Consider the following 23028-nt stretch of genomic DNA (forward strand, 5'->3'; position numbering starts at 1 on the left):
GCTCTCAGGCTAGCTTCATTTTTTAATTCCTCTTGGACAAAGACTGCATCTTGTTCACAAAATTAAAGTTGTTTTTGCCAAACTCTGGCCTTGATGGAGCAATAACATGGGAATATGAAGCACTTCTGTCATTCAGCAAACATTTCCTGAGCCGGGGCCTGAGCTAGTGCTGATCCATTCCCTAGAGGAGCTCAATTCTGGGGGTAAGGTGGGGACTTAGGGACACAGGTAGAAGCTGACTAGGGCTCTGCGGGCGCTGACCCTCGTTCTGCTACTGACCACAGACCAATGACCACTGAGTGGTATGTCTCAGGGTCTCAGTACAGCTGTCTGTGAAATGAGAGTAAAACCAGACTCACACCAGCATCTTGGGGCTGTGGTGTAATGGGCTTTCAGGACCCACGTTCCTGAGCCAGGGACCTCTGAGCAGTAAGTGGATTTAGGGGCTGCACAGACTACCTCCTTGCTCCTCCAGGGGATTTAGCACTGAGTGATCTGAATACAGCCTCCCCATCAGTAGGAACAGCTACAGGCCGAGAAGGCGCCTAAATTATGGTAATGAGCTGGGCAGTCCTGTTGTTCCAGCTCGGGGAGGAGCCAAGCTTGCTAGGAGGGGCAGAGGGAGCTCTGGGGCGTGAGAGCTAGAGGGACCGCGGCTGCAGAGTGGAGGTGTGACCCTGCCTTCTCTGCGAGAGGCGTCTCAGGACCCCGGCTCGCGCTCAGGCTCCCAGCCCCCGTGCGCCCCTATGGGGGCCCCAGCCCCGTGCGCCTCGGCGCCCGCGCTCTGCCTGCTCCTGCCTTGCTTCTGGCTGCCTCGGGGTGAGTCGGCAGGGGCATCCCTGCAGGTGCAGCGCCTCGGTGAGAGGGGTGTGGACTCGGGGAAGCTCTAGGTGGGGAACGTTCAGGGGAAGGGACCTGAGCGGGTTGGAGAGAGGGAAGAGAGACAGGGTCTGAGGGAGGGTAGAGGGGTGGGAACTTGGAAAGCGAGAGAGGCTGGCACTGCGAGGGAAAAGGATCCTGAGATAGGCGAGGTGGAAGAGACCCAAGGTGGGGAACTGGAGAGACCTGGACCCAGGGAGTGGGAGGAAAGAGGGAGACCCTAGTTGGAGAAGGGTGCCAGGGAAGGAGAGAGGGGATTTGATAGGGCTGTAGGGAAAGAGAATGAGGGGATGCTAGGTGATGTGGGAAAGGGTTCCTAGCAGGTGTATGGGGAGGGGGGTGCTGAGAGGTTCCAACCAAGGGAGGCATAATTTGAGTGGAGAGTAATCCCCTTCTCCAGTTGCAGCACCCACGCTGCAGGGTGTTGCAGAGCTGCAGCCAGAGCCAGCCCAGGAACCCAGGTGAGTAGGTGGGCAGGTTTGTGGTTGTGGCTGCCCCCCCCACCTTTATTCCTGGGGTGGGTAGAATGAGCCTGGGCGGGGGGGACTGGACCTGGGGGAGGCACAACCTATCCTAGCCTCCTCACCTATGCCAGCCTTGTTTCTCATCTAGTCTCAGCCACCAGAAGGCAACCCTTCCCAGAGGGGATGCTTCAACAGCGATGGGAGGCCAGGTAGGAGACTTGCGGGGAAGAGGGGCTTCACTGGACAGGGTTCTGGTTTCTGCCTGGGTCTGAGGCTGCCAGGAAGCTCTCTAGGCTGCAAGAGAGCTGTCTCTGGAGTTGTGTAGGAGGGAACAAACAGGTTCCTGGTAGGTGTTTGAAGTGCGCAAGGTCAAGACACTCTGCCCACTCTCCTGGTCTCTTGGGGCCCTATCACTTGCTCATTTGGGTGTGTGTGTTGGGGGGAACACACCAAGACCCTATCAGGGACAGCTGAGTCTCCCCTCCCCCGAGTGAAAGTAGGAAAGTGAGGGATTAGGAGCGAGGAGTTCTCTTTTCCCTGCCTGACCTGGGACAGCCCTATCCCCATCCGAGGCCCCGCTGCATACCCTGAGCAGGGCTCCAGGAATGCTGCCTTGAGAGTCTGAGAGAGAAACTGGGCCGGCTGGTGGGGGTTGCCTGGAAGGTAGGTTGAGAAGCAGAGCCCTGATCTACTGTCTTGAGTCTTGACCATTCTTCATTGCCCACCCTCCTGGGATGGATCCTCTGTGTCTGCAGGAGAGGTAGCCGTTTTGTTTTCGCCCTTCACCAAACTTCTTTGGTCTCTGGGTCAGGTGACTCAGGTTACGCTTCTAATCCTGGCCTGCCTTTGTTGCCTCCTTTCCACAGCTACAGACTTGTTACAAATTCAGCCCACTTGCATGGCTAGTTCCCCAGAGCAGCTTCAGCCCCTGCTTGTGCCCTGGACCCAGGGATCAGCTCTAGATAGCCCCTTGTGCTGGCAGCTTGGGGGATCATTTATGATGGAAAATAAAGAGTCCTAAGTACCTGCCCTTTGGAAATAGATATGAAGATGGGTAGGTGGGGTGCACACCTATTCTGTAACATGAATTATCTGGGTCTTTTATTTCACGTGTGCCTGCTTTTCCAGGCCGAGTTTTAGAATCACAGTTAGATACAATTTGAAAATTAATGTAGTCATTCTTTTTATAGATAGGGAAACTGAGGTAGGTGGATGATTTACCGGAGCTCCACAATCAGCTGGTGGAGTCAGTCCTCATTCCTTTGCACCATGAATGCCCCACAGGACCCCAGGAATCCCAGCACTTCAGTGGTGCAACAATCCATATCTAACACAACTTGTTCCCCAGTGGGCTTCCTTCTGTGTTAGATTTCAGGGTAGGCATCCCCCATTTTTCTTGGTAAAGGGAGCAAGCATCTGGACCAAGCGACCCTGGCAGGTTTTTCACATTACTCCTCAGAGCGAATAAGAGGTTAGAATGGCCCTCCTCAAGGAGACTTGTTTCGGGGAAGTAGGGAGGCTAAGGCAGTTAGCTCATCTGTGAACCAGGGCTTTGAGTGCTCCTGTCTGGAATGTCCTTATTGGTAGGGCAAGTGGGGGGTGGGGTCCTAGACCAGCAGCCGACCAATCTTCATTTCAACATCACCTCATCCCCCTAGAGCTCAGTCATTCTCCAGAGCATTGATGGTATGGACCAGGGGATCCATGAACTTGGATGGGAAAAAAAAAGCATTATTATTTACACAAACCTCAGTCTAACTGAGATTTAGTTTCCCTTTCAGTAATTACTATAGGCTAAAGCCTGCAAGAATATTAAGTATCTGTGACCGTCACTAGTAGAAATCACAGATACTGTCATATCACCTTACAGCTATTACTGATATCTCAAAATATCATTTATGCTCATCACTACTTCAAAATCTTGGTAGTGATAAGACCTGTTTCTAGATCTTGTTATTTAATGTGTTAATAAAGAAACACAAATGTCACTAAATCATACATTTTTATAAAATATTTTCCTAACTGTATCACAATATAGATGGTTTCCTTTGTGATCATGTGAATTTTATGCATTTTAAAACATTATTCTGAGAAGGGGTCCATAGGCTTCACCAGATTGTCAAGGAAGTCCATGGCATAAAAGGATTAAGAACCTCTGATCTATGCTGCAGACTAATCGTTTGGACAGGATTTAAAGAATCCTCCAGAAAGTGGCTTTGACTTTTCACAGCATGGGCTGTCTTGCCCTCATAACACCAATCTTACAGAGGCCACATGTGAGCAGGAGTAAGGAGTGGAGAGGAGCAAAGGCCAGGTTTAGGTAGGGGCTCTCCAGAGGTATGAGATGATGGTGGTGATTGTTTTCCCTGACTCTGTCTGCCTTATGACCTGGATTCTCTGAGGGCCCCATAAGATAGATTACTACCAGGGTGGGAAGCCTGACTCCTGGGGCTGGGCCTGGGTCTGCAGGGTAAGAAGAGATGGGGGACCCCAGGAAACAAGGGCCAGAGTTGGGTGAGAACATTGAAACCTGGCAAAAGATGGGCCAGTGTCCTCCCAGGAGGTCAGAAAAACAGTGAAGAGGGAGGGTATGAGTGTCAGGAGATGAAGTGGAGAGACTTCATTCACCAAGGAGGAGCAAAGAGCTGGAGTTGGGCCCCAGGGACCAAGGGTTCAGAATACTTGCTATGTGCCAAGTCCTTTGCCTGAGGCTGGGGACTCAGCCTGGGGATGCAGACATGAGGGAGGAAGACAGGTGAAACGAATACTCACAGTGTGGTTATGACTTACTGACCTTTCAAACAAGAACATAAGCCCCATGAGGGCAGGGACTTGGTCTTGCTCACTGCAGTTATCTCCAACACCTAGCACAGTTCTTGGCACATAGTTCTGGGAAGTTGTACAGATGAGGAGACTCGGGCTCAGAGAGGGGAGAGGCCCTTCATGCCACACTCAATCCCATGTGACATTAGACACTTGGACTGGAACTTCAGGAGTTTGGATGTTTAAGTCAGTTAGCTGTATAGTGACTGTCCATACATCATGTTCAGGGCAGTCCTGATTTCAGATGGTAAATCCCACATGTTGGGATTTCTGGTCCGGAAATAGGGTTTCTCAGCCACGTTTTATGGAGCCCTAGGGGTGCAGTGGTTAAGCATTTGGCTGCTAACTAAAAGGTTGGTAGTTCGAATCCACCAGCTGTCACATTTTACCTGTCTACACATCAGATTTGTGGTGTCAGGAAGAGTCCTGACTGGAGCTGAGTTCTGAGTAAAGAGAGGTGATCTATGAGGCACTGTTTTCGCTGTTGTTGGAAGAGCCCAGATGGAAGGTGGAGGTGGGGGGAGGTGAGATGTTCCCCTGCCCTGGGGTAAGGGGCTGCCTTTGTTTCTTAGCTCTGCCTCATGTGGTTTCTGGGGTGAGAGGAGCCAAGTTTGTTCTCCAGACAAGCAGGTTTTGTGTTGGCCTGTGGAGGACACAAAGGTTTACTGCAGAAGGAGGGAGGGAGGGAGGGGAGGCTGGGGGATATTGGAGCGTGGAAGGGAGGGACCTTATTCAGGCTGCAGGCCTCACAGGTCTGCCACAGAGATGCCACTTTGCAGGGTAAAAACCAGGTCTCAGCTCCTCTGAAAAGTCTTCCTTCGATACCTCTCAGAGGTGGGCCTAAGCAGATGGAGCTGCTGGGGCACAGAGAGGAAGGGGCCTCCCTTCCTCCAGGTGATGGAAGGGAAGGGCTATGACCTCCAGGAAGGCGGTCCATGATCCATCCCTGAGGTCAGCCCTTGATCACCTTCTTTTCCCCTTCCTGCCTTTATAAGGGAATGGAAGCCGTGGACTCCTTGGCCATGTCTTCCTGGGAGAGGCGGCTCCATCGGGCCAAGTGTGCACCTGCTTGTAAGTATGCCTCTGTGGCCCCTGAGCTGTGAACGGGAGGGCTTTCCTCCGGAGGGGCAGCCCCTGGGGCTTCCTGTGACTTCTCCCTGCTTGAGGTCTCTGTCCACCTTCCCCAGCCCTGGCTCCACTCTGCTTTCTCCTTCCAGGCTGCAGGGAGCTTCCTCTCTGGTATCCTCTCTTCTCATGACCACTACCTTGTGGCTTTCCCCTCACTCCATCTGACTCCAGTGAGATTGTGCTTCCTTGGTTTGTGGGTTTTTTTTTTTTTTCCTCTCTGCTTCACCCTGTGTCTGTGGCCTCTTTCTGCTTCATATGGCATTGCCCTTCACCCTGTCCCATGTCCACGGCCCCTCCCCTCACCCTGTCCCGTGTCCACAGCCCCTTCTCTCACCCTGCCTTATGCTGTGGCCTCTCCCCTCTTTGTGGCCTCTTCCCTCACCACACCCTGCTCAGCTTTGTCTTCTCTTCCTCTGTGGCCTTTGTCTCTACCATCTTCCAAATGTGAGGCCTCTCCCTCATCCCCTGGTTTACACCTTGGCCCCTTCCCTTGAGCCTATCTGTGGAGCAGTGAGGAAGAGCAGTGTACGTGAAGTCCTGCCCACAGCCCCCTGCTCAGCCCACATCCTCCGTATCCTCGGTGCTGCCTGCCTTGCCTGCGGGCCAGAAACTCAGCCTAGGGAGCTGAAGTCCTGGGTGAGACAGTGCCCCCAACAGGCTGACCTGAGGGCTACTTGGTACATGCTGAAAGCAGGCACTTTGAGACTTGCCCTCCTGCCAGGGAGGGGTCAGGGCTGTGGTCTGAGGCATGCCTGTTGGTGCCCCCATTAAGGCTAACTGCTGAAGGCTGCCTGTGATGGGAGGGCTGGGGCCTGGTGCCCCTCCCTGAGGGCGGTGGTGCATTACTGGGTTCTGCCAACCTCGGCTGGATGGGAGGTGCCTCCCATGTCTCCCTTGCAGACTTGTTCTCCTGCTTCAACGGGGGCGAGTGTGTGCATCCGGCCTTCTGTGACTGCAGACGCTTCAATGCCACTGGACCTCGCTGCCAGATGGGTGGGTTTAGGTTCTACTCCACCTCTGGGAGGGGGTGTGAGTGCCGGGAAGGCTGGTGGGCCTGAGGCCTAGGAGTCTTGGACTGAGTGGGAGGTGGGTGGCCCTGCCAAGGCTGGGACCCAACAGCCTCTGGCTAGGTGGCCACTGCGGCTACACAAGGAAGCTCTTTTCCCTGGCTCAGTGTACAATGCCGGCCCTGAGCGGGACAGCATCTGCCGGGCATGGGGGCAGCACCACGTGGAGACGTTCGATGGCCTGTACTACTACCTCTCTGGGAAGGGCAGCTACACACTGGTGGGGCGCCATGAACCCGAGGGGCAGAGCTTCTCAGTCCAGGTGAGGCCTCCCCAGCCCCACCTGGCCCAGAAAACTCCACTCAGCCCAGGATGCTGGGCCAGCCTAGGTTCTGCTTGTCATAATCAAGGCTGGTATCCTTCTTACCCCAGCACCCACCTGGGGGGTCTGTACCTGGCAGGGACTAGGCCCCTACAGCTCCAGGGCTTGGTCCTCAGCTTGGGGCACTGATTTTCTCACTCACTCACTCCTGGTTGCCCCTGGCCATTCATTCATCTGGTCACTCATACATCAATAGATATTAAGCGTATGCTGTAGTCTCCCTAGCACGAGGCTTGGTGGACAACAGCACAGATGTAGTCTCTGTCTTCACAAAGCTCATAGTCTAATGGGGAAAACACACATCAAACCAAATGAATTGTTTCAAGTGCAACTGAGTGCTATAGAGGAGAAATCCCAAATGCTAAAAGAGTGTGTGACGGAAACCTAACCTTGCTCTTTGGGAGGGATGGCGATCAGGGAAGGCTTCCTGGAGGAAGTGACATTTCAGTTGGGACTTGAAGGATGAGTTGGACTTAGCGAACTGAAGGGTGACGGGAGTGGGAGTGGGGAACAGGAGAACATTCTAGGCAAAGGGAACAGTGGGAGGTAACAGCCTGAGATAAGAGAGCACGGTGGGGGTGCTAGAAGACTCAGTCTAGGGACCCCTCTTCTAAGAAGACTTCTGGATCTCCTGCCCTCCCAAACTGGCTGATGGACTCCTCTCTGTAACCAGAATTCCATGTCATTACTCTGTCATTGCATTTCTCTTACAAACGTCTGTGTGCAGTGTTCTGCGGGGGTGGGCTAGACTCTGTGCCTGCCAGGGATGTGATAAGAGTGCAGTGTGTGTTTATAATGTGTGCACCGAGAGTGCCCTGTGAGTGTATATGTGGTGTGTGTATGTTCTATGTGAGTGTGAGATGGCGTTAATGTATATGTCAGCCTTCAAACTAGGGGATCAACCTGGAATGGGTGAACAAAAAGTCCAGAAATGGGGAGAAAAGGGTCCTAGTATTTTAGCCATCCAGACCTGGGTTTGAATCCTGGCTCTGCCATTTCCTAGCTATATGTGTGACCTGAGGCAAGTCACTTAACCCTTCTGTGCATCAGTTGCCTCCTGTCTAAAATGCAGATAATCATAGCTCCTACCTCACCGTGATGTTGTGGGGACTGAGAGAGATCACAAACGAAAGCTGCTGGGCGTGCAGGGGGTGGGCGATCAGCACTAGTGGAAGCTCAGCGAAGCCCCACTGGGCCCAGAACTGAAGCTCAGGGGCAGACCTGTGGAAGCAGCCCTGCAAACTGGCCTCTGAACCCCCAACTCAGGTGCACAATGACCCTCAGTGTGGCTCCTCCCCCTACACCTGCTCAAGGTCTGTCAGCCTCTTCTTTGCGGGTGAGCAAGAGATCCGTCTGGCCAAGGAGGTCACCCACAGAGGCATGAGGTAACTCTAACACCGTCGACCCTGAGTTGTCCTACTCCCTGGCACTGGTGGAGGGGGATGAGTGAGCATCTGCCCTTCTCAAGCCTAAAGGAAAATGTTTTCTGGGGGAAAATAGCAGAGTTCTCACCACTAGGGAGGAGCATGCTAGAATGGTCAGCTGGGTTTCTAGGGTTTGTGGAAGGGGAAGTCCCTCATGGTTTTCTGGAACTGACAGACCCTGTGGGTCTCCAGACAGCGGGTTTTCAGGCAAATAACTGAGTTTTCCAGACAGCTGCGAGTTCAGCACGCTGTTGTTGTTGTTAGTTGCTGTTGAGTCAGTTATCGCTATAAGGATGCCTAATTGTTTTTCATGATTTAATGGAAATCTTCCCAAATGGATCATACACAGTTCCTGCTTTGTCAGAGCAGATACTGAGCCCCCTTTCACCATTTTCTGATGACTTGAGGTCATTTTCAATATCAGTTATCTTTCTGGGACATCACTAGGGGTTCCTGGGGGACCACTTAAGGAATGAGCACTGTGTCCCACACTAAATGGCCCCAGACTGTAGTCCTTTCTGAAATATTTCTTGCATCTCTTTTCCACTGTCCTCGCTTTCCCTTGCTGTCCGCCATCACTTCATGCTGCTTTCAGAGGGTCCTTCTCCCTTTCTCATTTCCTGCTTTAGATCTGGAAGCTGTATAACCAAGCTTTTTGGGGCTGAGTGTAAAATTGAAGGCCCAAGGGTTTCTCCTGTGAATACAGGGTTGGTATAGGTAGTGCAAACGATTAATGCACTTGGCTGCTAACCGAAAAGTTGGAGGTTCGAACCTACCCAGAGGCACCTTGGAAGAAAGGTTGGCAATCTACTTCCAAAAATCAGCCATTAAAAACTCAATGGACCACAGTTCTATTCTGACATACGTGGGGTTGCCATGAACCAGACTTGACTTGAGAGCAACTGGGTTTTGGTTTTTATATGGATCTTTCTGATACCAGTTTTGGCTGGTTAGAAATGTCTTTTATTTTCCTGATTTTCAGCTAAGTTGAAAGTTGCCAAATTCCAGAAAGGCCAGGGGTCCCTCTCCTGGTAAAACTGAGAAGATAGTCATGAGTCCTGTAGCTCTGCATCTTTTTTTTCTCGCCCAGATTTTTTCTTTTTTCCTGTCTTGGCTTTTTTTCTTTCCACTCCATTTTTTCCCTACCGAAAAAATAAAATAGATGTCTGCTTATACCATCCCTTCTGTCTGGGAGAAAGGAGCTGACAAATTCAGTCACTCTAAGACTTCTCCCTCCAGGGGAATTACAATTTTAAAAAACCTCAGAAGGCAAGAGTCCCTCTCTGTTGGTAAACTTCGAAGCACCCAAGACGCCAGGGGGAGGAATGTGGGCCCTCAGACCATGTGGTACCAGTGGCCGTGTAGATGAGCAGGCTCTGCGTAGGTGATAGGTCCCCAGGTATTGGACAGTGGGTCCTTTGGTGAAGGGACTGGGTTAGCAGGGGTGGTGTGGACATCTTGGAACTCTGGGTTATGCTGTGCAGGGTCCAGCTGCCACATGTGATGGGGAGCATGCGTCTGGAGCGGCTTGCCAGCTACGTCATCGTTCGGCATCAGGAGGCTTTCACCCTGGCCTGGGATGGCACCTCAGCTGTCTACATCAAGATGAGCCCGGAGTTCCCGGGCTGGACCCATGGGCTGTGTGGGAACAACAATGCTGACCCCCAGGATGACCTGGTGACCAGCTATGGTGAGGCATAGGGCAGTCAACTCCCAACAGGTTTTGGTGGGGGTGGGGAACAGGTCAGGCTGGTCTGGGACTTGGGACAGGGCCCTGGGATCATGGTACTAAGGACCCAGTAGGAGGCCAGAGGCCCCTTCCTACCAGCTGTGTGGCGTCAGTCATGTTCTTAACCACTCTGGACCTCAGTTTCCTCATCTGTAAAATAGTGATAAGAGTTTCTACCTGCTGGGGCTGTGTGAGGATCTGATGAGCCAGTGGATGTGAACACCCGCTGCCATTGAGTCGATTCCGAGTCATAGCGACCCCACAGGGTTTCCAAGGCTGTAAATCTCTATGGAAGGAGACACATCTTTCTCCCTTGGAGCCGCTGGTGGTTTCAAACCGCCAACCTTTTGGTTAGCAGTCAATCGCTTTAACCACTGTGCCACCTGTGAATATGAAAGCGCTCTATAAAGGACAAAGCTCCATTTTACCCCTGCATGACCTTGGGGAGGTCACCAACCTCTCTAAACCTTAGTTTCCTCCTCTGTAAGGTGTACATAATAAAAGCTCCTACCTCCCTGGTGTTGTGTGGACTGAGTGAGACCACATAGGAAAGGTATTCAGCACACAGGAGGCAATCAGGTTAGCTGAGGCTGAGCAGGTCCCACAAGGCTTCAGGACCAAAGCTCCTTTGAGGAGTTTTAAATGATTTATTCACTGACTTCTTTGACCTTCTGTCCTCAAAACAATTAGCTACTCACTTGTTTATTCGTCCTTCCAACATTCATAGAGCACCCGCTTTTGCTGGGCACTTTGCTACGTGGGATTGGCCCTGCAAGGTGTGTGTGTATGTGTGTGTTGGGGGCAGAGGACCAGTGAAGAGCCAGGAAGAGAAAGGGTCCAGCGGGAGCTGAAGATAGCTACCAGGGGGTGGTAAGAAGTGAAAGGAAAGGTTTCAGGGCTACATCATGGTGACTCTGGCCAGAAAAAGGGAAGGCAACACTTTTTGAGCACCCACAACATACTACATGCCTTAAAGATAGGAGTCATCTGTAGTCCTTGCAATAACCTCATGGAGGGATTATTTCCCCCATTTCACAGGTGGGGAAACTGAGGCTCAGAGAGGTGTGGGAACTTTTTCAGGCTCACATACCAGTTCTCTTTGGATTACGTGGGGCTGCCTCCCCAGAGTTGGAGTTTGGAGCAGTAGGGAGCCACTACAGTTTCTTGAGCCTTCTTGAGTATTATATCCAAACAGTTTTTTTAGAACGGCTCAGTTGAGAAATGCAGATTAGAATGGGAGTACAGGAAACTGGATTCTTCAACTCCTTGCCCACCTCTTGGCATCTCTTCAGCTCCACCCGCCCTCCCTGGAGTCCTTTGCCCTTCTGTCCCCGCCACCCCCCCCCCCACCATGATTACACCAGTTCTCCTCTGCAGGGAAGCTGACAGATGATGTGGCAGAGTTTGTGCACAGCTGGCAGGAGCAGGCCCCCAACCAGCCTCCAGGGCCCACAACCTCCTCCCTTCCCCGCCCACCATGCCTGCAGCAGAGCCCAGGAGTCATGCAGGTCTGGGCGCTGAGGAGAGTCCACCCCATCCCCTTCCCCCACCCTAGTGCTTGGCTTCGGTTTCCTGTCCAACTCCTGGAAAGTCACTGACTGCAGGGACCCAGGGTTGTTGGGTGCCCATGGCCCCTTCCTTCTCCTCCCCACCCTTCTCTTCTGGCCTAAGTGGGGGTTCTGCCTGGGACTGGTGAAATTGAGGGACTATCCATGGCCCTGCCAGTCCCCAGCTTCAGCTTCTGGCCCTTGCCCAGGGTGTGTATGAGCGGTGTGAGGTGCTGCTGCGGCCCCCTTTTGATGCCTGCCATGCCTATGTCAGCCCTCTTCCCTTTACGGCCAGCTGTACCAGCGATCTCTGCCAGTGAGTGGGCAGCCAGGAGCAGGGGAGGTATTGGGATATGGGAAGACCCCTCCCACTATTGGGGTGAACGCTCAGGATGTGGGCCACTAAGCCTCATAACCCCAGACACTGACACACTTCCCAAGGCCTGAAATTTTTATCTACATGGATGGGACAGAGTTTCCCCGTCAACAGAGGCTGAGCTGAGGCCTGACCCCTTAGCTGGGATTAGAACCAGGTATCCTGCCTCCAGTTGAGGGTTCTGTACACCTAGATGCTTTCTCAGCTCCCTCTCCCAGCTGTCTGGGGGGCGGGGGTGCCTTGAAGCCCTGGAAATTTCTAAGGGGCTCTGGGGGGCTGGTGGGAGGTTGGGTCTTGTTCCAGTGTGACCCTTGATCTCCCTGCACAGATCGGTCGGTGATGAAGCCACCTGGTGCAGGGCACTGGCTGAGTATGCTAGGGCATGTGCCCAGGCAGGGCGCCCCCTGCTGGGCTGGAGGACCCAACTCTCACAATGCGGTAGGTGCAGCCTGGTGGTGGGTAGTGAGAGACTTGGACAAGCTCAGTGTCCTGTCCTGCACAGAACCACATTTGTCAGAGCTTTAACCCTGAGGTCCCATCCCCACATGACGGATGGAAAAAACTGAGGCTCAGAGGGAGAAGGACTGGCCTAGGGCCACAGAGTTAGATGAGAGTGGTTCTCAGAGCCTGCCTGCCTCTCACCAATTTCACTGGGACTAGAGGATCAGGAAAATCAAAGCTCTCCCATCCCATCCCCACCCTAGGGCCTGGGGTAGGAGACAGGTCCTGGCAGAGCTGGGGCCAGTGTGGGGCTGACAGGCCATGCCACCCCCTCCCTCCCAAGCTGTGCACTGCAAGGAGGAAGCCTTCACCTACAACGAGTGCATCGCCTGCTGCCCCGCCTCCTGCCAACCTCGGGCATCCTGTGTGGACAGCGAGATCGCCTGTGTGGATGGCTGCTACTGCCCCGATGGTATAGTAGGAGCAGGAGGGTGCCTGACGGCATTGCTCTGGACTGGCAGGGGCTCAGAGGAAGCCTGTTTGTGCAATGAATGAAGGAGCAAACAACTAGTAAATGAGAGGTGACAGTAGGGGTAGAATTGCAGCCACTTGAGAGATTGATTCATCAGGGCATTTCGTTTGATTGAGACTGAGCTTTATGAGGTGTCTAGATAAGGATAAGTCATTCGTTTATACACACTTGCATTTGTTTAAACATTCATCCGTGTACATTTACTTACTCTGTTTTTCACACAGAATACACACCTGCAGTGCACCTATGGTGTGCAGCTCACCTGATTAGGAGCCTTGGTGGGCAGGAGGCGGGGATAAAATAATGATACAGTTACTGACTTTCGGGATCAGAGTCTGGTTGCAGTGATAAGACACACACAGGACTCCAGGCTAGGGATTCAGACAAGATACAGGAGTTCAGTGGGGGAAAGGTTGTCAGGGAAGGCATCCTGGAGTGGATCCAGATGTAGTGACAGCCTTCTGAGAGGTGGGGAGGAGAGGCTATTCAATGTGCAGGTCAGGGGGAGTTCTCTGAGCAAAGGTCTAGAGTTGGGATTATTTGCTTAGGGGGTGTTCACAGGGCAATGAGTAGACAGGTCTGCCTGGAGCCAAGGATTTATACAGGAGAGTATTTGGGATTGGATGAGGGGATCTATGTCACGGGCCATGGGGACCCATGGAAGGGTTGTGAGCAGGGGCAGAGGGAGTTGAATGGAACTTTGCTGTCACCCTAGGGCTGATCTTCGAGGATGGGGTCTGTGTGGCACCAGCAGAGTGTCCCTGTGAGTTCCATGGGACTCTGTACCCAACTGGCTCTGTGGTTAAGGAAGACTGCAATGCCTGGTCCGTACCAGGGGTGTGGCTGTGGGGCTTCCTGTCAGGGTTGCCCATCTGGGGTCTGGGAGCCCTGATGACCCAGGGGTGCTGACTCAGCATGTCTGAGTTGTGTGTAGGGGGAATCTTCACCACCCACTTTAGAGATAAGGAGACTGAGAGCTGAAGGCAGGGGCTCCATGGGCTGCTATCTCCCAAGCAAAGCATATAGCAGACCTGGCCAGCCCGACTGTGGTGCATGTCAGGGTGAGGCGGTCTGGGCCCAGGCCTGGGCACGGTGACCTACTGCCTCCTTGGCCTCTTGTGTTTCAGCACGTGCACTGCAGGCAAATGGGTGTGCAGCACAGCTGTCTGCCCAGGTATATCTGGCCCCCACCTTGGACTATACCTCCTTCCTCTGGTCTCACAGGTTTTTGGGCAGGGGAGCTCTGGGGATCAGGCCTGCTTGGGAGGGGAGTGGGCACTCAGTTCCCTTGGCTAGGCCTGCCTCCTTTTGTTTCCTCAGAGCCACTTTGCTTGGTCATCTAAGGGACTGCACCAGCACTTGTCGGGGGTGGGGGTGGGGGGATTACATGGGGTCCTGTATATCTGAGGACCTTCCTCACTTTGGGGATTGAGACTGATCCTTGAGCTCAGAGCCTGGTCTCCCCTCAGATGGAGATCCCCGGGGCAGGGCTGTGTCTCCTTTCAGACTGGCCTCCAGGGTCTGGGCGTGTCGCCCCACTGACCAGGGCTCTCAAAGGGAGGGCTGAATCTCCTTTCGCTGCCCTGGCTCCTGAGGACAGGGTGCTATCTCCTCCTCATGGCTGGAGCCTGCAAGGAAGTTCCCATGGGTCAGCGGCCTTTCTCTGCCCCTCAGCTGAGTGCTCCGTGACCGGCGACATCCATTTCACGACCTTTGATGGCCGCCGGTACACATTCCCTGCCACGTGTCAATACATCCTGGCCAAGAGCCGTTCCTCCGGCACCTTCACGGTGACACTGCAGAATGCCCCGTGTGGCCTGGTAAGGGCTGGGACAGGTGGGGGACTCTCAGACCTAATCCACCCAGCTACCCCCTGCCCTACATCTTCTAGAAAGGCTGGGGAATTTGGGGGCACCCTGCTACCTCTTCTTTCTGGGCAGAGCCAGGGGGGCAGGAGACTGGCTTCTGGCCCTAGCACCTCTGCTGGCTGTGAGTCACTTCCCTTTCCTGGGCCTCAGTTTTGTTTTTTTTTAAATCTCTAAAATGGGTCTTATTCAACTTTCTTCTCTGCTTCACTAGAATGTACCTTCAACATCTCTGCATGCATGCATGCATTCAGTTCATTCATTCAGCAAACACTGAACACCTATTTGTGCCCAACACTGTGCTGGGTATTGGTGACTGGGGTGAATTAGACATGGCTCTGTCCTCCTGAGCCTTACAGTTTGGTGGGTGAGGTCGACAAGTGAACCCACAGTGTTATAGGAGGTGACAGCATGGAGGATGCAGGGTGGCTCTCCATGGAGGAACTTTTTATTGTTGTTTTACTCAGGATGTGTATGTGGTGTGTATGTAACACAAAAGGCTTCCTGGAGGAGGTGACCCTGGGCTGTGTCAGGCACCTGTGAACATAACTGGGAAGATGGCCCACCTGTGGGTGTGGAGTAGACATGGGTTGGGGGATTGGGTTGTCTCTCAGCGGTGACTGCCTTGCTTCTGCCACTGACTGTGGCTGAGCTGTACCCAAGCTCCTCCCTGTCCAATAGAGTAGGGGCTTGCACCCCTTAACCAGGGAAGCCATCCCCCAATCCTGCCTACCTGGTGGCGTTGCGCCAGCCCTTACAAGCCAGAAGAAAGGATCAGGGAAAGCTTTATGGCAAAGGTGGCATTTGATCTAGGCCCAAAAAGATAAATAAAAAGGGGGAAAAAAATACATATGGATGGATGAAGAGAAAAGGGCATTCTGGAAAGATTAGATGGTACAGAAAAGCAGTGAAGTTGGAATGTTCTAGAATGCATTAAAGCAGACACAGCAGGACGTTGCAACTGATGTGGCTGGTAAAGTGTGTCCATGTGTCTGTGTGTGTGGGAGAGTGGTGGGTGGGTGAGAAGCAGAAAGAGTAAGAGATGTAGCTGAGACTTCAATCTTGGGCTGTTTCAGGGATTTTCTCTCTCTCTGGGCAGGAACTTGGAAGGAAGGTTGTGGCTTGTTGCATGATGTCTTTCTGAGAAGTTTCAAGCCCTGATCCTTTCCTCATTTTCACTGTATTTGACTGTATCACCCTCCTGTTATGCTTTCTCTGGCTCTCTGTTAGACTCAGGATAAAGTCCAAAAATATTTCAATGCTCTGTCTAAGATGGTCCCTGCCTTTGCCCGGTGGGCTCTGGTCCCTCTGGCCTTCTTTTATGTCCTTGAATACATTAAATATCTTCCTGTGTCAGGGCTTTTACACAGGTTGCTCCTCCTGCCTGTGTCCCCTCCTCCGCTTCTCCGCTTGCCCAGCTAGCTTCTATGCATCTTCAGATCTCAGTTCAAATGTCACTTCCTTTCTGTGCCTGTTTTCTGATCTGCAAAATGGGGCAGTTAGTAGTACTTACCTAGTAGAATTGCTTGAGGATTAAATTACTAAATATATATAAAGAGAACAGAATAGCACCTGAACATAGTAACTCTATATTAATGTTAGCTGTTATTATTATCAAGGCTTTCATTATTGTTTTGATTATATATTTTTCAATTATCATTATTCCCTAGGATGGTCTTTCCTACCTCTGAAAACTAAACCTGGTTCCTTCCTTGTATACTTTCCTAGCAGACTACACTTGTCTGCAGCACTGATCGTAATTGTAATAACCAACTTTGTAACTATTTGTTTAATACCTGTCTCACAGGAATATGTAATTTCCATGAGGGCAGGCACTGTATTTGTCTTGTTTATCATTGTATTCATAAAGCCTGGCACAGTGTGCCCTACACATAAGAGGTGCTCAGGAAATGTTTTGAATGAATGATTATGTGAATCTTCCTGTGAAAGGAAGTAGGAATGGACTTAATCTATACTACCCATTTCAGAGATGGATAACTTGAGGCCCAAAGAATATTTGCTCATTTTCTGCATATCAGTGGAGCTTAATACTCTTCTTGATGTGACACATGGAAAGAGCTATATAAATACCTGTAAAAGGATGAAGCTGAAGTACTGGGTTTGGGATGGGGGAGGTCAGTGTTTCCAAGGCTAGACCCTGGCCATCTGGGGTCCGTTTCTGCTCTGTGTCTTTAGACAACCTGAGAGATGACTGTCATTAGTATTATCCCAGCTCTGTCACTAAACTTCTCCAATCTGAGCCCCACTCCTCATTTCCGAAATGAGGGCATTGGGTTTAATGACCCCTGGTGTCCTTTGGGCTCTGTCACTCTGAGAAGCCTACCCCTGGCCTCAAAATGGGATGGAGTCCCGGCCCACGGGGGGCTCTTTTGGGGTCAGCATGTCAGACAGACGAACTCTGCCCTGTTGACCTTCCCCTCTTTCCAGAACCAGGACGGGGCCTGTGTCCAGTCAGTGTCAGTGATTCTGCACCAGGACCCTCGGAGGCAGGTGACCTTGACCCAGGCGGGGGATGTCCTTCTGTTTGACCAGTACAAGGTCACCCCACCCTACATGGACGGTATGGATTAGGGTGGACAAGAGAGTTGGCTGGGAGCTGGCTGCCCAGGGTTCTTCTCCCAGGTCCCTCTGGCCAAAGGCATGGCCATATGGGCAAGAGCTTGCATTGTAGTACAGGGTGGATCAGGCCAGAGGGCACCTTGGCTCCAGGAATGTGAACTCCTAAAATGTGGCCTTGTCCCCACCCCAACATGACAGTGAGCATCATAGCAGTATTATGCCTTCTCCTAACATTACCATATGAATGAGGCTACTGCCCATCCTTACTCTCAGTATTTATTAACTCCTTATCATCCTGCCTGATTCCAGAAAGGATCTGTGGCGGATCAAAGGAAGCACATCTAACACAAATGGCAAAACTATTAAGAAATAAAAACCCAGCACAAGAGAATAATTTTAAAGAGGGGGTGTGGGTTCAAGATCTAGAGGAATGGGGATGCATGGCATATAAAAAGGCCACAGAAATGCAAGGCATAAGGCTGTAAAAACAGCTACAATTCTACAATTTAAATTTGTGACCACTGAATCTTAACATTTGTATTGTTATCTTCCTGGTGGCCACTGAGAAAAGAATAGTTATGGAATTCTCATTGTGTTCAAGGAAGGCACATTCCAGTTCCGTAGGGAGAGCAAAGCTCTAATTGGCACTTGATGCTAAAAGAAATTTCTCAGCTGGGGCTGCTACTCTAGGTTATCTCTGGACCCTAACTTCATCATTGAACAAGATTTCCTCAAGGCTCCCCAAACCAGCCTCATGGCAGGGCTTCATCGAGTGCGAGGATTGCACTGGATATGGGAGTTGGAGTAGGGCATGGCAGTGGTGGCGTGGGTGGGGTAGGTATTGGCCATCCTCTTTCCATCCCATTACCGGTTGTGTGCTCAGATGCCTTTGAGATCCGGAGGCTGTCCTCCGTGTTCCTGCGGGTGACGACCAACGTGGGCGTGCAGGTGCTCTACGACCGCGAAGGACTGCGGCTCTACCTACAGGTCGATCAGCGATGGGCGGAGGACACCGTGGGCCTCTGCGGCACCTTCAACGGCAACACGCAGGATGACTTCCTGTACGTACTCCTGCCGCGGAACCGGAAGTTGACAGGGTGGGCGGGCTTGTAGGGCCGAGCATCGGGAAGTACTGCCAAAAAATGTGGCACTTTTGAGCTGTTACTGTCTCTGACTTGCGCCGTTAGTGATTTATTCCTTTACACTTCAATTTAAGCTTGTTTCTTTAAAGCAGTAGTCCACAGTCTTGTCTGTGCAGAAGAATCACCTCAGAAGCTTGTTAAATGCTGATTCCTGGATCCCACCCTTGATAATCTAACTTAGGATGGGACCTAGGAGTCTTATTTTAAATAAACGCCAGTGGGATTCGGGTATATGCAATCTAAGGAACATACTTTGAGAAATACTGTTTTATAGTGAGGCCTTAAAATTGGATGACCTCAAACTGGGTTGGATTTGGCTCATGGTTTTTTGTTTGTTTTGCTTTTATTGATTGTGAACACTTTTACGTGAGTGTAAGCCACAGTGAGTCAAAGACGCCAACATTCCCACTTTCTATCACACCTAGCAGGTCTAACCCGTATACCTTTCCTGCTTGGTGCCTGAAGGTTTTTGAGTTCGTATCCTGTGAGCCTCCCAACATTCAGGGGAAGGCTCCCACCCACCCCACCCCCGTTTGAGAATGGACACAATTTAGGAAATTGGGGGCAGGAATCAAACCTTCCAGAAAGGAGAACAAGGGACTGATCTTAAAGGCTGGAGGTTCTGGCCAGTCCTTTAAATTACATTCATTGGGCAATGCAGAAGGAAACATGGGAGGCTTTGTTTAGCTAGAAATAAAAAATTCAAATTTGCTGTGAAAAAAAGAAGAAAAAACTGAGAGCTTTTCAATGCATGTACCTTTAAAAATGTACCATTCCACCCTCTTTTGCCTGATGGGGCTGATGTTAGGGCAGCTGACCAGAATGGTGCAGGCAAACCCTAGGTTAGTCCCTGGGCTGCTTGCCACTCGTCTAAATGTGAACTCTGGGTGAGGATGTCACTCTATGTGACATGAGTGCTCTTACTACCCTGGATCAGTAATGTGGGCGTGGTGGGTGTCGAGTATATAAGGTCTATGGAGTAGGAGACTAGGATCGCTCTCCATTCTACCACCTACACCTATATTTGGTGATTCTTGGAGACAGGTGATGCCTCTCTTTTTCTCTTTTTCCTGCCTTTCATGTGAACATTTCCTGCCTAGAGAGAAAGGAGTAAAGGAGTTTTCAGGAGCTGCCTATAAGAAGGGAGGAAGGAGGAAATCTTAACTGAGTGAAATTTAGTACTCTTCGTAGTATCCCTATTTCTCCTTTTCTGACGTGAAGAGCTGGGGGTAGGTGGTGAAAGATGGGACAGTGTGTGATCCTAAGCCCATTTTGAGCCCTTTGAAAGCTTATTAAATGTGATATGTGTCTGTGTGTGTGTGTGCACACGTCCATAATTATATGTGTTTGAATATGGCTATATAGATCCACTTGGCTATTTGCATGTTTGGCATATATTTGTGCTTGTGTGTGTGTGTGTGTGTGTGTGTGTGTGTGTGTAGTAAGGGTGTATGCAAGTGATATGCCTATATGTGTTACACTTTGGGTGGCTATACATGTGCCTCTGGGTGTGAGTGTGCATGCTTCATCTATGTGTAGGTATACAAGCGAGTGCTTACCTGGATGTGTCTGTATCTTCACGTGGGTCCACACGGGCAAATGTGTGAATGTGACTGTGCTGTGGCTGCAGGTCCCCGGTGGGTGTGCCTGAGAGCACCCCACAACTCTTTGGCAATTCTTGGAAAACACTGTCTGCCTGCTCCCCACTGGCCCCTGGCTCTCCACTGGACCCATGCGATGTGCACCTGCAAGCCGGTGAGGCACCCAGAAGTGGGATGGGGTGGGGCTGGTTTGAGGGAGAATGAGGTGGAGACTGCAGGCCATGAAGAGCATTGTGGCCTGGTGGGGAATGGGATTCCTGGCCAAACTGGTCCAGATGATAGGAAGAGGAGGGGCTTCAGGTAGGGGACTGGAGAGGAGAGGAGGGCTAGGCAAACAGGAAGCTTCACGTCCTACCACTGCCATGCACACACACATTTACACACACTCCTGCATCTCAGGGCAAAAGCCAAAGTCCTCACAGTGGCCCATAGGGCCTGGCACTCTCTGCCCACTCCCTTCACCTCCCTGACCTTACCTCCTACTCCTCCTACCTCCACTCCGCTCCAGCTACGCTGGCCTCCTGGCTGTTCTTTCTACACAGCCAGGCCTGCTGTCGTCCACAGGCCTTTGCATTTGCCGTTCCCTCTGCCTGAAATGCTCTTCCTTCAGATGTACGCTCTCCCTCACCTCTTCCAAGTTTTTGCTGAAATATCACCTCACTGAGGCTCTGCTGACCACCTGTTTAAAATGGCAACCACCTCACCCCACCTCATACCACCTCTCCTCCTTCTTAGCTTTCCCTCTCTCCTTAGGTTCTTCACCTTCTAATTTACTATATAATGTACTTTGTTTAATGACTGTCTCCTCCCACCAGAATGTAAGCTCCATGAGGGCAGAGATTTTTGTCTGTTTTGTTCACTGCCTTATCTCTCTTCAGAAGATAGATTTGTGCCTGGCACAGTGTGGAATGCATCGCATGAGTGCATATCTGTGCATGTGTGCATATGGATGCACACACACTCACATACACACTCCTTCACAGTCATCTACACTATACTCACAGACAGCCACATAGTCATACCTGGACTTACTAAAACACACCCACAATGATGCACATTCCCAACCAGCCACACGCTCAGGTACCTGCCCACATCCCTGCTGTACACACACTGGCACACACACACACACACACACTCCCTTATGCACAATCCCCTGAGCTGTCAAGAGAGAAGGAGAAGCTGGGTCCAGGGGCACCAGGCACCCACCCCTCACCCCGTTCTTCCTGCCCCCAGCCTCCTATGCAGTGCAGTCCTGCAGTGTGCTCACCGGGGAGCTGTTTGCACCCTGCTCCACGTACCTGAGCCCCGTGCCCTACTTCGAGCAGTGCCGCCAGGACGCCTGCCGCTGCGGGCAGCCCTGCCTGTGCGCTGCCCTAGCCCACTATGCTCGTCTGTGCCAGCACCACGGGCTCCCTGTCGACTTCCGCACCCACCTGCCAACCTGTGGTGAGTGCCCCACACTTGTGCACCCCTGTGAGGGCAGCCTGGGGGCTGCAGGTTGTGTCACCACTCATGCCTGACCTCCAGATTGAGTGTCCACCTGCCCCCCTAAACTCTCCACCAGGATGTCCACAGACTCCTCCAGCCTAACCCCACCTCGGCCCTTCTTCATAACCTGCTTCTCCTGTGCTGTCCATCTTTGCCAGCGGCCCTCAGCCCCTTGATCACCTGGCCTGTTACCCAGGAGGTTCCCCCTGAACTTATTTTTTACCCCCACATCCAATCCACTTCCAAATCCTGTCAATACCAACTTCACCTTCTTCTCACCACCTCACTGCCATCTCCCGCCTGTATCTCATCTGAGCCACCTAACAGGTCTCCCACAACTTGTTCTCACTGCAGCCAGAGTGAGCTTTCCAAAGATCACGGATCCCTGTGACCCTAAGGTTTGAGTCCACACATGGTTTGATGGGCATGAGATAGCCCCTATCCATCCCCACTCCTACCTCGGGCCACACTGCCCCTCTCCTGTGGCCTAATCATTTCTTCATCTCTGTGCTCCCAGCCTAGCACAGACCCGGCTTCAATAGCTTTTAGCAAATGTTTTTTGAATAAATGATAAAGGCACTGAAATGGGAATCAGGAGGTCTGGTTCTGTTTCTGCTCTGCAGGCGACTTGCTGTGTGTCTGTGGGCAAGGACCTGCCACTCTCTGAGCCAAAGTTTCCTCAGAGGTGATTGGATTGGATCAGTGATTCTTAACTCTGGCTGGACATTAGAGTCACTAAGGAAACTTAAAAAAAAAAGAAGCCGGTATCTGGGCTATCAGTATCAGTGAAAAATTAAAACAACATATTTGGCAGTGGGGTCCAGACATCAGCATTTAAAAATAGATTAATAACATGTTTTATTTAACCCAACATATCCAAAATGCTACCTGTCTGTTTGTCTGTCTAACTATCCACCTGCCTACCTACCTATCTTGCTATCTAGCTATTCAATATAACATTATTAATGAAATTTTTATGTTCTTCTTTTTTTTTTTTAATTAAGTCTTTGGAATCGTGTGTGTGTGTTATACTTACAGCACATCTCAATTCGGACTAGCTACATTTCAAGTGCTCAATAGCCACACGTGGCTCAGGGCTGCCATATTGGACAGTATAGTTCTAGCAGTGAAGAGTCAACCAAACTGGTCATATTCAGGCATCATCATTTTTCAAAAAGCTCCTAGGTGGCTCTGATCTGCAGCTGGGGCTGAGAACAGCTGAGCTTGACAGTCTCTGTGGATCTACTGCCTCTGGCGGAGCGTGGGAGACCCCTGGGGGAGTAGGAAAGTAGCCAGACAAGGAGAGGGCAGCCCTGAGTCTTGGGACAAAGGGCTCCGAGAGGCTGCTGCAGGGGGCATGACTGAGCTTCACGTGCTTGCGTGTGTGCGCGTGACCAGGGTTGGTGCAGGGCCATTGGGGGTGGTGACTTCTACCCCCCCCCAATATCACTATCTAAGAGGGATGTCCTGCAGGGAAAAGACAACACTGACGGTGACGTCCAAGGTGAACTCGGTAAGGGAACCACTCTGCTGCTTTGCCACTCCCGGTACGGTGAGAGGCAGTGGGACTCTGGAGTCAGGCCTGGTTTCAGATCCCAACAATGACCTTAATCTGATGTG

At 51.6% G+C, this 23028-nt stretch overlaps 1 protein-coding gene across 1 annotated transcript in view; it reads left to right on the top strand.

The window, feature by feature from the left end:
* The first annotated feature begins 746 nt into the window (after nt 1–746).
* OTOG (otogelin) overlaps nt 747–23028 on the top strand; it is an 86947-nt gene continuing 64665 nt past the window's right edge. The window contains exons 1-20 of the mRNA XM_012557269.1: nt 747–858; nt 1280–1340; nt 1492–1552; nt 3468–3470; nt 5162–5237; nt 6195–6287; nt 6469–6623; nt 7950–8068; nt 9592–9797; nt 11214–11344; nt 11593–11699; nt 12088–12197; nt 12544–12672; nt 13448–13556; nt 13860–13906; nt 14407–14552; nt 17046–17178; nt 18061–18238; nt 19950–20074; nt 21154–21366. Of these exons, the coding sequence (XP_012412723.1) occupies nt 747–858; nt 1280–1340; nt 1492–1552; nt 3468–3470; nt 5162–5237; nt 6195–6287; nt 6469–6623; nt 7950–8068; nt 9592–9797; nt 11214–11344; nt 11593–11699; nt 12088–12197; nt 12544–12672; nt 13448–13556; nt 13860–13906; nt 14407–14552; nt 17046–17178; nt 18061–18238; nt 19950–20074; nt 21154–21366 (2314 nt within the window). The remainder of the gene's footprint in view (nt 859–1279; nt 1341–1491; nt 1553–3467; nt 3471–5161; nt 5238–6194; nt 6288–6468; nt 6624–7949; nt 8069–9591; nt 9798–11213; nt 11345–11592; nt 11700–12087; nt 12198–12543; nt 12673–13447; nt 13557–13859; nt 13907–14406; nt 14553–17045; nt 17179–18060; nt 18239–19949; nt 20075–21153; nt 21367–23028) is intronic.

Source organism: Trichechus manatus, unplaced genomic scaffold, assembly GCF_000243295.1.
Source record: "Trichechus manatus latirostris isolate Lorelei unplaced genomic scaffold, TriManLat1.0 scaffold00006, whole genome shotgun sequence".
Taxonomy (NCBI): Eukaryota; Metazoa; Chordata; class Mammalia; order Sirenia; family Trichechidae; genus Trichechus; species Trichechus manatus.